Source organism: Octopus bimaculoides, chromosome 11 (assembly GCF_046866305.1).
Source record: "Octopus bimaculoides isolate indiv1 chromosome 11, ASM4686630v1, whole genome shotgun sequence".
NCBI lineage: Eukaryota > Metazoa > Mollusca > Cephalopoda > Octopoda > Octopodidae > Octopus > Octopus bimaculoides.
In genome coordinates this window covers 77,778,815-77,796,585 of record NC_142938.1, presented here as the reverse complement: position 1 = coordinate 77,796,585, position 17,771 = coordinate 77,778,815, and the positions used below count along the sequence as shown (strand labels likewise).

General features: G+C 34.3%; 1 protein-coding gene across 1 annotated transcript in view; it reads right to left on the bottom strand.

Annotated features, from left to right (window-relative positions):
* Window positions 1–17,771, bottom strand: part of LOC106883236 (protein MON2 homolog) — a 704,123-nt gene that overhangs the window by 380,140 nt on the left and 306,212 nt on the right. The window contains exon 19 of the mRNA XM_089360635.1: window positions 3,890–3,991. Within this exon, the coding sequence (XP_089216761.1) occupies window positions 3,890–3,991 (102 nt within the window). The remainder of the gene's footprint in view (window positions 1–3,889; window positions 3,992–17,771) is intronic.

Here is a 17,771-nt window from a genome sequence, read left to right as displayed (position 1 = left end):
ATGAAAGAAAGAATACAATCACGTCTGTGCCTACAGAAAGACACTAAATAAATATAACCAACAAGATAGGTTGTAGTCTTCCTTGCCTATGGGTCAGGGGTTCAAATAACACAAGTATCTCATTGCTTCCATTGCTATGATTTCAGTTTAACAAGTAATCAGAACAGACGTGACAAACATCGAACATTTCATACAACTTTCAGATTCACATATTTTCCGGTCCGCATTTTTCTTAAGAGACGACCCACATTGTACTTGTTGCTGGTTGTGTTATGACATTTGACTCAACTCAGATGGAAGTGCAGTAGTTATTCACTTTGAAGTGTCTGCAACCATAGCCTAATAAGAGTTGTTATAGCTTCAGTTAATGCACAAAATGACCACATAGTCATCATTTTCATTCAACTACAATCTAAACCCTTACATTTGATATTACATTCAAGACACTTGACAACTGGAGCATTAGATTCACAAACTAATTGCTAAGAATACATGTTTTGAAAGGCAGCACTTGTGTGTATTCTTTTACAGAATGGATTGTAATTAAGTAATCACTCTCATCCAATGATTTCCTTATAAGCTCCAGATTCAGCTGCAATAAGTTTCCTCATTATGCAATTAAACAACTGAAGCTTTATCAAAGATTCAACAATACTAATGCATAGCCTGTGAAATCACCCTTGTGATTGCAATCTTGAACTTTTGTTCCAAACAAATAGACGAACCATTACATATTTTTATATGATTTACTTTCAAACTGCATCGCGATGTACATTGATATTTGTTTTCATTACAGTAACTCTTTTTCCTCCCCATCCGATCACTGGAGGAAGGTTTATATTGCATCCTTATCATTTTTTCATATTGTTGAAAGAATAGCTTTTAAAGCTTTCTTCCTAGAACTAACAGCAACAACACTAAGAATTAAAAAAAAAGCTAATGTGTGTGTGCATGTGTGTGTGTATGTTTGTGTCTGTCTTTGTCCCCACACCATCGCTTGACAACCAATGCTGGTGTGTTTACGTCCCTGTAACTTAGCGGTTCGGCAGAATAGACTGATAGAATGAGTACTAGGCTTACAAAGAATAAGTCCTGAGGTCGATTTGTTCAGATAAAGGCAGTGCTCCAGCATGGCTGCAGTCAAATGGCTGAAACAAGTAAAAGAGTAAAAGAATAAAAGAACTTGTCAGAAATGTTAGTTGCCTTTTTTGGATTTATTTCACAGACAACTTTGAAATGGTCGCTGCAAGTTAAAAGAGAACAACATCAGTCCTAAACTAGATTTTTATTCTGTTTTATGTTAACATGAATAAAAATGATTTGGTATATAAGCAACACACAAACTTCTAGCACAGATTCTCAAAAGAGAATGATGCACCAACTTACAAAAGAACAAACGGTGAGAAGAAAAGGTCCAGCATGTCCACAATCTGCCAGATAAACTTATAAAAGAGTTTAGTATTAAATAAATGATGCAGAACATGAGCAATGTACACATCATTCAGACAGTTTCTCAAAAAGACCATGGTGTAACAAAATGACACACAGAAAAATAAAAAGCAAACGGACAGAAAGAAGAAATGGCCTAGCATTGTCACAGTTCACTAGTTTGGAACCAATACAGAGTGTTTAGCAGAGTTTGTTGTTATTAACTTAAATAAAAATAATTCAGTACATGAGCAACATACAAACTGTTGCAAAAGATTCAAGTACCTGGGTGCAGTGAAACTATGTATAAACAAATAAACAGACAGAAAGACAAAATGCCCCAGCATGACCAAAGTCTTTAAGCTGGAACTAATAAAAGTGACTGATTGAATATCTTCTCCAAATTTATATACTTCTCCAGAAGATAATAAACAACACAGAACAGAAATTTGAAACAGTATAGCTTTATGATAAAAATATCATTTTTACCCTCACTCCTGGCTGTCCAAATCTGAAAACCTTGTTGAGGTGCTAACCTACAGAGTCAGTGTAAATAAATGGTTGAGCTGCGACTGAAAATTAGAGCATCTATGCAAACTATGGACAATAGAGCGTCACAGGCATGAAGAACCACAAGAAGGTGAATGTTTCTTTTCACTTACAGCCACGCCTGCACTTACTTTTATCAAATTTTTTATACAAAAACGATGAAATAAATACAAATGTTCAAAACAAATACTTTTTGCCTTAAAACAAAATTAAAAGAAAAAATTTCCCATATGAACAGCTACTTACATAACTACACTGTCATTTACACCCTATTCTCCTCCTGCCACCAAGCCTAGTATGTGAAATCATCCAGTACTTCTTAGAGTTTAACTCATTTAACTCTCTCTGTATATCGCTTTTGCTCACTCTCTCCCTCTCTCTCTCCCTCTCTCTCTCTCTCCCTCTCCCTCTCTCTCTCTCTCTCTCCCTCTCTCTCTCTCTCTATGCCACAGAAAGCATGACTAGAAAAATTAACCCACCAACCTACCCACACTTATAGTAGTTATTATTATATTGCAATTCACTAAGCGATATGCCAGACTACTATACATAATACGCAGGTAGAGATGAACCTCGATGTTATCCACAATGTTTAAGTATGAAGCAGCTGAAGAAATGATTTATGCATTCATGACACAAACAATAATCCAAACCTCGTGACAATGTTTCCAGAATACGTGAAATGGATTCTCTTAAGATAACGTATTTATACATGACATTAAATCCAAGATGAATCTATTCATATTTTCAACACAAATGTTCAACATCTCTTCTATAGTCGCAAATTTCATAGACATGTGCTAAAAGTTTATTGAAGAACGCGAAATTTGAAAAATAGTATAAGCATAAATAACCCTGAGAGAGAATCCATAAAAAAGCATCAGTTATCAGAAATATGACAATAAGAGTAATTTACATTATTTACATTATTTACATTTGACGGATATTTATTCTCATCTTGTTTGTTGTTAACATGTTTCAGCTGATATACCTTCCAGCCTTCATCAAGTATCTTGGGGAAATTTCGAACCAGGGTTCTCATTCCTAAGGTATTTTTCGATGTTGTTATTATTATTATTATTATTATTATTATTATTATTATTACTATTATTATTATTATTCAGGTCACTGCCTGGAATCGAACTCGTGACCTGAATAATAATAATAATAATAATAATAATAATAATAATAATAATAATAATATTGAAAAATACTTTAGGAATGAGAACCCAGGTTCGAAATTTCCCCAAGACACCTGATGAAGGCTGGAGGGTATATCAGCCGAAATGTTTTAACAACAAGATGAGGACAAATATCCGTCAAATGTAAATAATGTAAATAAAGTGCATAATTCCTCATCTCTTAAATATAGAAGTGAATAAGAATAATGTCTCATTTACATAATTAAAATTGCATCGATAAATGCATTTTCTAAATATCATAATTTTATTTCATTACTTCTCTTTTGAAACAGAAAATATGGTTTGTACATGCTATTCTATTTCAAATGTCTTTAAAGAACTATGAAATTAGCAAACAATTTTAAATACAGTAAGAAGTGGATATCTACTGTAGCTTTATCGAAATGTAAACAACGTTTAGATGAACTAAAAAGTCCAAAAAAAATTACTTTCAAAAAAGTTTGTTATGAAAAACAAGAGTGAATATCACAACTGAAAGACAATGAAAAAAAATAAACATTTTATAAAAACAGATTTAGAAAAATAAACATTTAGATTGTAGGATAGATATTTCAGTAAATTAGCAAAAAGTAAAATTCCATTATTTCAACGTTTTCTTTTTTTTCTTATCTTTCTTTTTCTTTTTTTGTTAAACATGAAAAACTAATTAATTTTTTTTTTCTTTCTTGTTTACATAATATGTTCTGAGAAGTAATGAAAGATTTGCAAACCTCTAAAAGATGAGCAGTCACTGGCTTCCATAAAACTTCAACTCTGGATAAATTGACAAGTCCTGTCTCAAGAAGTTTAGCTACAGCAAACAGGGAGGGTTCCTGTAAAAAGAGAGAACGACAGATATAGCATCATCATCATCATCATCATCGTCATCAGCATCATCATTTATATCTATCAAATCTCAGACATGATGGGAAGATAAACTGAAAGAAACAAAAATCAATACGGTGATAGGGTAACATGCTTCAATGGAAAATTCTTTGGAAGGAAATAAAACTGGAAGAGCAGGAAAAGAAGAGAAAAACAAAATTGGTGTAATCATCATTAAGCATTTCTTGTTGAGTCTTTCTAATCATCACCATCGGTAGTGCTGGCATGAGAGTATTCAAGCACCATAGGCTAGCTCTACAATGATCTGTGTCTTCTCCCAATTATGACTGTTTACTGAATATAATCAAGGACAGTGGCTTACAATAGAATGTAGTGTACAGTGTTAGATCAGAAGGTCACCTTCTGGTAATCCAATTTTCTGTTACTGTGAAAACATTGTTCCAAAAATTACAGCAATTCTTCATTGACAGATATTTGTCCTCATCTTGTTTGCCCATGGGCATATGGTGTAGTGGTTAAGAGCACGGGCTACTAACCCCAAGATTCCGAGTTCAATTCCAATGACCTGAATAATAATAATAATAATAATAATAATAATAATAACATCGTAAAATACCTTAGGAATGAGAACCCAGGTTTGAAATTTCCCCAAGACACTTGATGAAGGTTGGGGAGTATATCAGCCGAAATGTTGTGATAACAACAAACAAGATGAGGACAAATATCCATCAAATGTAAATAATGTAAATATTTACATTTGTTACATACTTTCTTTTTTGGTGCCTCCAGATTCTGGTGCCCGAGGTGATCAGTTTGTTTGTATTTGCCTAATGTATAGTGCCAATACTGAAATCATCAGTTTATCCTTTTCTATATTCTGAATGAACACATAACAACCATTGATAAACAGCCTGATTGGTTGGTCCACATCACTCCATAAGGAGCAGAGAACCAGTTGCCCAGTTTCTTTGATGTAAATATTTTTCCCTGGTTGAGATGCCAGTACCACACAGGATTACTCACATGTACCAGACAGGGGATACTGGCATCAGCCACGTTCGAATGGTGCTTTTTACATGCCACTGGCACGGGGGCCAATCAGTGGGTACTGACATCGGCCATGTTCAAATGGTGCTTTTCACGTGCCACCAGCATGAGGAACGGTAATTTGTTAAGCATCTTCTTGGACATACCAGGATTCATAAACAATTATTTGGGTACTTGAAAACCATATATGTGTGCTTGTGTTGAAATAAGCAAAGCAATTTGCATGTTTCAACAGGTGTTGACATATGTCTACCTTATGCAAAAATGTATAAAAGAAAGAACAAACAAAAAGGTGAAAAACCCAGAGAACTCATTAAAAGCTGCACTACTGCTGCAGACCTGCAAATTCTCACCCATCGTATTTTGCCAATTGGCAAGATGCACTATTCATTTAATTCAGGTAAGCTAGGTGAAGACATAAGGTGCCACTCCCCATTTACCTTTCAGAGCAAACATTAAGAAAGCTATGAATACATATGTGAAGCTGCAGATTTAGAGATAATGTGAACTGAGTGAAAAACATCTTTATGACAGCATTTATAACAGTTACGATTAGACACACACACACTCTCTCTCGCCCTCTCTTCTTCTCCCCCCCTTCTCTCACATGCTCACTCACTCTCACATTATAGGATGTTAGTTTGCCTTTTCTTTTCTCTGAATTTCATTTCACTTTAAATTAGATGTGAAATCTATGAGAAATCCTGCTGCTTTGCTTGACACAGAGTTGAAGGAAAACAGCTAGAAATTATTATTGATAGGAATGAATGTAAATGATGGGGCATTTTAAAGATGAGAAATGAAGACAAGGATGCAAGATAAGCAATACTTATTATCATAACATAAATATACACGTGTGTGTGTGTGTGTGTGTTCACACATGCGTATATATTTACACATATGTTAGAAATGTTTTGCATTACAAATTACATTAGTTGTAACATGTTAAGTGATAATATACCAAACTACATTGTTTACATTATTTACATTTGATGGATATTTGTCCTCATCTTGTTTGTTGTTAACACGTTTCGGCTGATATACCTTCCAGCCTTCAACAGGTGTCTTGGGGAAATTTTAAACCTGGATTCTCATTCCTAAGGTATTTTTCGTTGTTATTATTATCATTATTATTATTATTATTATTATTATTATTGTTATTGTTGTTGTTATTATTATTATTATTATTATTATTATTCAGGTCACTGCCTGGAATCAAACTCGGAATCTTGGGGTTAGTAGCCTTCACTCTTAACCACTAAATCATATGCCCGTGGGCATAAGAGCGCGGGCTACTAACCCCAAGATTGTGAGTTCGATTCCAGGTAATGACCTGAATAATAATAATAATAACAACAAAAACAACAACAACAACAACAACATCGAAAATACCTTAGGAATGAGAACCCATGCCACATAAAATGCACTTGTGCCAGCACTGTGTAAACGCACCCATGTTGGTGACACAAAAAAATAAAAGCATCCAGCACATTCTGTAATGTGGTTGGAATTAGGAAGGGCATCAAGCCAAAGAAACCATACTACAACAGACAATTCTTTTCTACTCTAGGCACAGGGCTCGAAATTTTAGGGGAGGAGGCCACTGGTACTTAATTTAGCGACCCCGAAAGGATGAAAGGCAGAGTCGACCTCAGAACATAAAAACAGATGAAATACTGGTAAGCATTTCGCCCGGCGTGCCAATGTTTCTACCGGCTCAATTGGAGTGTGGACAGACTCCCTGCCTGGCCAGCTCAATGTCAGACCATCCAACCCATGCCAGCATGGAAAGTGGACATTAAATGAAGATGATGATGGCTTTGAATGTGGTGGTGATGGTGGTGGTGGTGACAATGGCGTCAATGATGATGATGAGGCTTAGAATCTGGTAGTGGTGGTGATGGTGGTGACAACGATAGCATTGATGATTATGAAGATGATGATGCATGATGCATGAGTGGGTGTTTGCTTAAATCTAAATGAAATGAAATCTTACAAACGAAAAAAAAAAGGAATGAAGATTACTAGAATACTTTAATTCCGTTTGGTAATTTCAATGATATCACCCTACACTAATTTATTGGTGTTGTTACATATCAATATTTGGGAGTGAGGTAATAAGCGTGTATCCTCTGACATTATTTGTTCGCTGGTCATCAGTGGTGGCACATGAATTAGATGCATGACTATTGATGCATTGACTTCCATCTTCCATGCTCTTCTTCTCATTTTTATGTTTGTCAAGGTTCAACAGTGGAGAATCTTGTAATACGATTGGATTATTTTCCTCAAAACTGCTTTCTTCAGGTGTAAAACTGTGGCATTATTTCCATGGTTGTTTCAATCTTATTTAAATTACTATCTATTAACGAGACACATGTATTTAAACGTGCTATTTGCGAATATTCATTCAAACAAACATACATTATTATATAGCATTTGAAAGTGTTTAATGAGAATACAAATTAGTACATTAAATTGGCTTTTCCCATTCAGAATGTTACTACTGTTTTTGCTCTGGGTTGATATAAAAGGTTACAGAGGAGTTATTTGCTACAATACAATCTTCATTACAATTTGACATTCAGTTTAATTGCTTTAAAGGTATGTTTGTTGATATTTTCTGCAGATATTACAGAAGTTTCCTCCTCTCCAGGTCAAACAATTTAAATTAAACTGCTTCACTTAGAGGCATGGCAATTATTTATAACAAGATACAAAACTTTGAATTTAGAACTGGAGATGATGATGCCTAATCGACAGTGTCTGCTCAACAGAAGTATGATTCTAGGACAATTGTTGGATGAAAATAAACAGGAAATAGATAAGAAACATCAAAAAGAAATGAGAAATAACACTAAAACAGTGTACGAAATATTATCTGAACATACAAGTTTTATCATAGGGTCTTTAGTTAAGATCTGATAAAACAAAAGTCTCATGCTTAAAAAAAAAAAAAATGCTAATGTATGAAGGAGTAGCTTCATGTACCATTTTTTTTTTTGATAATCATCTTCCAGCAGCAAACTAGGAAATCCCTCAAGGTTTTGCAAGTCACCAATCCAGGCTCACTTTGGGGTTTGGGACTGTGTGATTCTACTTGGTCTTACCTCTTTCTAGCTCCCACTTTGCACACAGATTCCAATGCAAAACCTTTGCTACCTCATCATATCACCACAACTGACACTGGTATTGGGATTATTATTATCATTATTATTATTAATATTATTATTATTATTATTATTATTATTGAGTGGGATAGTAGTGCATGCCATAAAAGTGACACTGGGGTAAAATATACAAAGCCCAGTATACCCATCATGACTACCCGTCTGATAAGGGTACACCAGGCACATGCATCATAACCATATGTACTCAACATGGTGATCTCATATCAAGATAAACAGCACATGACCTTGCAGGTGGGGCCCAGTCAGAATTTTCTTCACAAGTAGCCCCCCCTGCTCAAAAGGTCCTTGAATAAGGGTTGTTTAAAGATGTTGAATGAAACATCAATGTTTCCAGGAGTGAATTATCCAAACCCCAAAGAATTCCTCTCAACGCATGGCTCTGATGCTCCCCCACTACTCCTGCTCGTGATCAGAGATGCACATATCGTGTGCCTTGGGTATGTGCTGTGGTTTGATGTGATGCTCTTATTGTTACTGTATTGAAAGTGTTTTACGCAGGATGTGTGCGGTATCTAGTATCATTATTATTATTATTTATTACTGTTATTATTATTATTCATATACACACAAGAGCTGCCAAGAACCCACCTAAGTATCCTAGCTGCCCCTAATAACATTGTTTTCTGGAGCTGTACTAAACTGGGTTTTACGCTTTTTTCCCTCTGTCCATCTGTTCAAATCTTTAGGAATTATTATTATTCATTTGTAACACAGCGACGGTAGAAATGCACCGGAGTTTTGCAAAAAGTAGTCTTATTGGGCACAGCACACATCTTAAGGAAAGTATTATCTGTCTGAGGTCTTTGTTGTGACTTGACAGATGACTAAAAACTCTGGGGATTATTACTATTATAATAAGTGGGGAGGGGTGCCACCAAATACCTTTCCTATTACCAATTCATTTTACACTATCAACTGGATGCTTTGTATCCTGCAGCCAGCAGTGCTGCAGAACCCTCCTGATCTCGTATTAGTTCTTGTATGTTTTTGATTCCAAGATGTTGTCTAAATTAAATCTTTCTCTTTCTAAAGTAACACACATTATACAGAATTTTTTTTTTTTCAATGCCAGAAAGAACTGACATTAATCTACCCTGTGTGTGCAACCCTGAGGGTAAATCTTGCTTATGTCCCCATTGTCATTGAACAGCAATATGAAACTTAAACTATCTTCATTTGTCTTCTCATTGCGACCAATATTTAGATATTATACATTGGTGCCAAAAAGATTCTGTCTCAGAAATGTCTATTTAACCTTTGAGATTATTTCTCTACTTTTCTTTATAAATATAATCACTATTTCATATCATATCAAAATATATAACTGTATACATTTTAGTCTCTTCTCAAAGAGAATGTAATTACAGAGATTTTGTATAGAAATCAACCTCTTACAATATAATGAGAGTAAAATATTGGCATCACTTATGTGTAGAGGTAGCTCAGTCTGCGTATGGGAGATTTGAAAGATAAAGATTTGATTTGATTGATCATCTTGGGTTTAAAGGCATATAACAACTAATATAAGGTCAAGAGTACACTATAGTCCAGCTGGTGCCAAGAAATAAAGCACCAATTTCCATGCTTTAAAGAAAGAGCATTTGGCTGTAAAAAAATACATAAATCTGAAAGATAAATCTATATACATAAATGTGTAATGGTGTGTGTGTGTGTGTGTGTGTGTGTGTGCATGTGCGTGTGTGCATGTGTGTTTGGGCTTACTCTAACTCCCCCCACACCATCCAACCAATTTTAATGCTTTTTGGCACATAGGTAGATCACATGCCCTGAAGTTCAAATCGGGCCAGAATTTTTTGAAAACTCGGTAATGCTCAGTTGGCATTGATTTTTGTGAGCTCAATCAGGCGTTCGAATGGAAATTCCCCTAACAATGTTATTTTTCCTGCAGCTTTTGCATTTTTTCACGTGTAAAATTTCAACAAAATTAATAGAATAATCTCCATGGAAATGCTTATTTAATACAATGTCAGAGGTGGGCTTAACTTCAACACGGAAAACACGAACAACACCAGGTCCAACAGTTAGTTCGTGCATACTTTCCTAAAATACAAAAATGAGATATATGCAACAAAGATAGTTTTCTATCTTCAACACTTCACCCAGCTCATCTTATATCCAGTTGTTTCATTTTTTCCATCTCATTTATACACACATACACATCCATCCGCATATTTCCATGTTGTCTCTTTCTGTCTTGCAAGCTATTTGGTGCCAACATCACTGGTGTTGATGGCATGGATAGAGCACCCAGCTAGACACTGCAAAGCAGTTGGCACCAGGAAAGGCCTCCAACTGTAGAAAGGATGTCAAAGTTGACAACTGTTGAATGCTGTCAGACCGTCTAACCCATGCCAGTATGGAAAATGGATGTTAACCCTTTCGTTACCAACCCAGCTGAAACTGCCTCTGGCTCTGTAGTACAAATGTCTAGTTTTCATAAGTTTTGAATTAAAATCTTCCACCAAACCTTAGTCACAATTTATGTTCCTAACACTAGCTTAATGATAACTAAGTTAGTTTACTAAATTCTTTGTTATATTTAAAAATTAATTGAAAGAAACACAGAGCATCTCAAAAGAAATATAGTAACGAACGGGTTCAATGATGATGATGACAATCATGATCCTGACGGGAAAGTGGGTGTAATCAATGGATTGCCATAGAGATTATGTTCATTGCTGACACCGATATGACATTTTCTGAGGCTACCACAGGATATGCTTGCCCAAAAGGGCAAGTATGCAGGAAAGAAAAGAAAAAATACCAAATCTACATCCACACACACACACAGGCACAAACATGCCTGTGGAGTTCTGATTTAGATTCCTAAACACTTGGTGTAGATTTAGTTGGCTTGCTTCATGCCTTTGAAGATGGGTGAAATTAGAGATTCTTTACTGGGAAAACCAATAAGGGTTAGTAACAGGAAGGGGATACAGCCATAAGGCAAAGGTCCAATAAAGTATTCATCAAACCCATACTAATATGGGAAAACAAAACATAAAATGAATGCACACACAGCTGCACATGCATGATGATGATGATGATGATTTCTTTATATATGCATGGGGCTAACAAGTGATCAATAACTTCATAAAGCACTTTGTAACCAAAGAAATTTAGGGAACTCTAAACTACATTGGTATCAACTGTTACCCCTTTTTTTGTTCTTATTTATTTTACAAGGGCACTTTATATTTTTACCCAGTACCCCTTTTATTTCTCAATTCATCACTATCCTTTTGGGAACACCTTTACAACTATCTTGTAGTTATTCACTCACCATCAAAGACATAGCAATTTAGATTTTCTGCTTTACTCCAAGACATCATTCACCCCGATGTTGCATGTTTTTAACTGTAAAAATGCAAAAGCTTTTAAGGAGGACAGTGTCTACTTCCTTTTCCAATACACAAAGTAGGAGAGAGGTAAATATTTTCCTGGATGACGTACAAAATCTAGTGCAAATAACATTTACAGATGAGCTGTTGCCTATTCCCAAAGGCTTACCAAATCAAAACAATAGAGAATCCAGCAATCTTTCTCAACACACACATAAGTTTATTTTTAGGGGGATCTGAAATCAAGGTTTATAAGCAGGATGTAATAGCTCAATGCTATATCCGTTTGGCAATTCCAACTGTGCTGTATATTTCTATTAAATGGAGACACAGAGTCTAACAAGCTCCTTAACCAATTTACCATTCCTTTATTAACATCTTGAAGAAAATGCGAGCAAATATACTGCAATATCAACAAAACTTTAGACTTGCATTAGACAATAAGCATGTGGTGTGTGTTCCTATCAAAATAGATATCCCTTCCCTCTTTGTTTTTAACTCTGATACAAACAGCAAGTGTGGATCTGCTAAGAGCAGAATAGAAAGCTGTTTTGAGAGTCGTTAATGTAATTAATGTTTACTTGGAAGAGTTAGCAGTTACAGCTTGTTTGGATTATATCAGCTAAAGAACAAAAACCACAAAAATACAATAAAAAAAACCCCAGAAAAATACCCAGTATGTGTATAGTGTCAAACTAGACAGACCAAGAGATTCTCTGTTGTTGATTTCCTATCATTATTCTTCGTTCTTTACCTGTATTTGCAATTAAGGGGAAGAAGGAGAAAAAGGTAAAGAAAAAGGAAACACACCTGGTAATTCAGATTCATACCTTTTGATAAAAACATTACATAGAAGACATATCGCTCTCTCGCTTGTGTATTCAATAATTGATTAACCAAGCTATAAAACTATATCATTGTTAATATATCATTGCATGCATGCAGTTTATGGTGCAAGTATTTCGCGAGCAAGGTTTGTTTTGTTTGTTTTTCAGATTTGGGGATTTTGGCGTTATTTTTTTTGGGGGGGGGGGCTTTTTTTTTCCTGCAACGAGTAATACACAGCTTATAATCGAGTTGGCAAGATTGATCAATAACAATAAATATTTATAATGGATAATTAAAGAGACATGTGTGTGCTATAATAATGTATACAAACAACCACACACACACACACACACACACACACACACACACACACACACACACACACACACACACACACACACAACACACACAACACACACACACACACACTCAATAGATAATACTGATTCATGATCTCTTTTTACCATACTTACATATCTATAAGCATGTGCGTGTATATGTGTGTGCGTGTGTGTGTGTGTGTGTGTGTGACTGCACATACACACGTGTCTGTAAGTATATATATATATATATATATATATATATATATATATATATATACACACACACACATATACACATGCATGTGTGTGTGTGCCAATATGAGTGTATATAAACACACACACACACACACACACCCACGTTTATATACATAGATAAGCATATAGCAAAATATAAATTTATGGTTTGTTAACCACCATGCGTGTATGTGTGCATGTATGTATATATATATATATATATATATATATATATATACCCGTAAATGTTTAGCAGATTTTAATATGAAATAAAAATAACTCTGGATGTATCTTATTTTTGTGGCTATTTGCATTATGTAGAGAAAAGAACATAAAGTTCCTCAGAAATCTAAACTTATGTTTTTGTGGATATAAAGTTAAATCTTCCTTTAAATCTAAAAATAACATGAGAGGTTCTTGCATGCATTGGATTATGAATTTAGGCTAAGTTTGCTTTTGTTTAAAACTTATTTTTAAAACACTGTAACCAACCAATCACTTGCTTTACATTTAAAACAAAGCTTTCTTCAAATTGTATATTCACATACACATCGAAAGACATAGCGCTGGATTAAGCGTTAAGCAAAATAAGCACAAGCTTCAGGCATCAAGGGACGGGAGCACCACAGAAATGAAAATGGTTTACGGCACAAAAGAAATCATTTAAAATTTGTTAAAATGATCTTCGTAATGCCTTATCTCTACTAAGTATAGAAGCAGAAGCTTTACTTAAAATTAATTTTAACAATATCATCGAAGACTATGCAATTAAAAAAAAAAAAAAAGAATGGAGAAAACGTTCGAAATATAAATAAAATGGAAGCATACAAAAATAAACATTGCTCTCCCCTCTTACTGTTAGTTTTGTTTCATTTTGAAAAATGAAAATTTATTTTATGGTTTATTATTGTTTATATTTTAAATTACTTTTGTTTACATTTTGAACCATTTATATATACTTGGGGGCAGCGAAACCTTTCAAGTGTGCTTAGGGCCTGTGCGGGTCTTCATCCAGCCCTGGACACACACAAGCGTAACATACATGTGTGTGTGCATGTGTGCGTATGCATACACACACAGTTATACAACTGAATTTATAAGGATACAAGACTCAATATGATTAGACCCTTCTGTAAAATAGGCAGTTACATATACTGATAATACTTCACATCCTGATGATGAGACTGAGGAAGTCTAGAAGCATTAGGGGGGGGAGGAAGAGGAGGAGGAGGAGGAGGAGGAGGAGGAGGAGGAGGAGGAGGCATGTATGAACAGTACTGTCACAAGCATAATGTAAAGAATTCATAGAAAGATGTCTAAAAAGAAAACTAACAGAAAGTTTAGAACTGGAACAACATCAACATTGTTTAGTATCCTTTTTACCATGCTAACATGGGTCGGATGGAACAGCTTTATATATGTATATATATGTATATATATGTGTGTGTGTATCATGCTGGTGGCACGTAAAAAGCACCCATTACACTCTCAGAGTGGTTGGTGTTAGGAAGGGCATTCAGCTGTAGAAACATTGCCAGATCAGAGTGCAACCTGGTGCAGCCTTCTGGCTTGCCAGCCCCCATTCAAACCATCCAACCCATGCCAGCAGATGCTAAACGATGATGACAATATATGTGTGTGTGTGTGTGTGTACACACATGAAATGAATGTGTGTTGTCTTTTGTTTTTAATTATTTCGATTCTTCCTCTGAGAAAGGAGCTGGTTTCTAACAAAGACACAAAGCTCCGTCATTGAGACGTAGCTAACAAAAACAAGCTTCCATTTTAAGTTTGAGGGAAGAGTATATTTTTACTGTTACACTTGCAAACTGCAATGTGCGAATGAATTGTGGTTGATTTATTTTCCTGAAAACTCTAGCTTAGCTAGATTGTCACTAAATGCATACAATAATGAATGTGTGCATGCATGTATACGTGTGTTTGTGTGTGAGATAGAAAGTAAATGAATGAGATAGAAAGTAAATGAATGAGACAGAAATCAAATGGCAGAGAGCAGAAACAAAAGACTGAATCTAGTTATTGTTTTAAGTTTCAAATTGAAAATGTAATATCAAACATTGATTTGAGTAAAGACAAAAGAAAAATTCGAATAATATTCTTTCGATAGTTATTTAGGACTAGTTAAACCTCCGCAGTGGTTGTTCTTAGTTTTGTAATATCTATAATCTATAGCTTGTGTTTCTAATGTTATGCATTGTTTTAGAGGAGGAGGTGTGCTTGTTTTTTTGGCACAAGTGGAGACAAAGAAATGCAACATTTCCATAAGCATATTGAGAATGACAACACAAAACCATGTATATTCAATAAAGGATTGCCATTGGATCTATTTCAAAAAACAAAACCTTCAGTAGTATTGATATCTAAAACCACATATTTCAGAATGAGAGCAATAAATATGAATGAAAAGAATAAGTGAATGACGGAATGAACGATAACAGAAATGAAGAGACTTTACAATCAGTACATTAGAAAACAGGGGCATTTGCCGAACAAAAGGATGTTTCCATTATGTTTCTTGGAACCATTCTATGTTCATTATACACAGTTGTCTGCAAAAGGAGATATTTTTAAAGTTGATAAAGAAATATAAAGAGAAGACAAGCATTTACGTAAGACAATGGCAGAGAGTAAATGAATAAAATTAGAGACAAAAGTATTGTGAAGGCAAGCAGAGATGTAGCAAGTATTTATCGGTGTATATATATATATATATGTATATAATGCAAATGTCACCAGGGAGCTCTTATAGAGATTTTCAAGCTCCGACTTAGCTTTCTTTCATTGTATTATGGTAAATCTACATTTTAGATATTCCACTGGAGTGAAATTAATCTCTCAAAGCTCTGTTATATATTCACATTAATCAGTAAGTTGAACCAATGAAGGAGTCACTAAGGAATTGCTCCAGTGGTTATAATTTGCAGTTGCATTTTCCTCCTGTTGACAAATTATTGTCTTAAAAAGAAGGAAGACACACAAGATAAATGTAGATTTAGATACACTATTATAGGAAAATAAAAAAAAAAAGAAAGAAAGAAGCAAGATGCTTACAGATGAAATACTGGTTGAACAACATATATATATATAGCTGACTGCCTACCTAAATCCTTTATGTCTCGATCTAACGTGATGAGAAGTTAAACAACAACTGAAATGAAATGGACTGAGGTGAAGAGAATTAAGTATCTAACTTAGAGATATGAAATGTTTTCAGTAGAATTAAACGTCAGACATTTTTTTATCCAGTCTACGTATCCCACCTCTTATGTGGACAAACTGATATCATTGTTTTAGAGTGTACAGATATAATGTATACAGTTACATTAGTAGGGGAGAGGGGGAGTCATCATCATCATCATCATTGTTTAACGTCCACCTTCCATGCTAGCATGGGTTGGATGATTTGACTGAGGACAGGTGAACCAGATAGCTACACCAGGCTCCAATCTAATTTGGCAGAGTTTCTACAGCTGGATGCCCTTCCTAACGCCAACCACTCAGAGAGTGTAGTGGGTGCTTTTACGTGTCACCCGCACAAAAACGGCCACGCTCGAAATGGTGTCTTTTATGTGCCTACATATATATATATATATATATATATATATATATATATATATATATATACACACACATGTACATATATTATATATATATATATATATATATACACACACACATGTACATATTATATATATATATATATATATATGTATATATATATATACACACACACATGTACATATTATATATATATATATATATATATATATATATATATATATGTATATATATATATATATATATATATATATATATATATATATATATATACACACACATGTATATATATATATATATATATATATATATTTCCAAGGTTTCAGATTTGTATATTTAAAAAAGATAGAGACTTTGAACACGACGGATTTTTATTCCATTTATTTAATTATACACCATTCGATGTGAACATTTCTGTGCTCAACTCTATCCAGCGACTGATAATAAAATAACAAACTGAGGATTTAGTAAGAAGAGATGAGGTTCAAATCTTAGTATAAAACCCATAGAAGATAATGGTAATAGCAAAGAATGATAATATATTGAAATATTACTGAATATATCAGTGAAGGAGCTTGAAAAGATTCCTAGGAGCAAGGATTTCTGGATAGAATTCTCTTAGCCCAATAATGAGACACAGTCATCATCATCGTTTAACGTCCGCTTTCCATGCTAGCATGGGTTGGACAGTAATAATGTAAAATAGAATAATAGCAATGATAACCTCCCAGGGGCAACAAAAATAATCTACCTACAGGGGATAATTAATAGTCATTAAAAAATAAATAAATATTAAAAAAATAAATTAATAACTAAATTAATAAATAAATTAATAAATAAATAAATAAAATAAATTAATCTAGTAGACATTCACAGGAGAGCGGTAACAATAGAAAAGATTAAGGAGTTACCTCCCCTGTATATCGTAACCAAAATAAATAAAGACAGCATGGCGGAGGTATAGTTAAATAATTTTTAATAATCTGTTATGATCGTTAATTGTGTTTTTTGGTAATTTGTTCTGATGGAAGCCATTCCTGAGGAAGTGCCACACGTCAGACATCCAACGGATCAGTCGCTGGATAGAGTTGAGCACAGAAATGTTGACATCGAATGGTAAATAATTAAATAAATGGAATAAAAATCAGTCACGTTGAAAGTCTCTATCTTTTTTAAATATACAAATTTGAAACCTTGGAAATG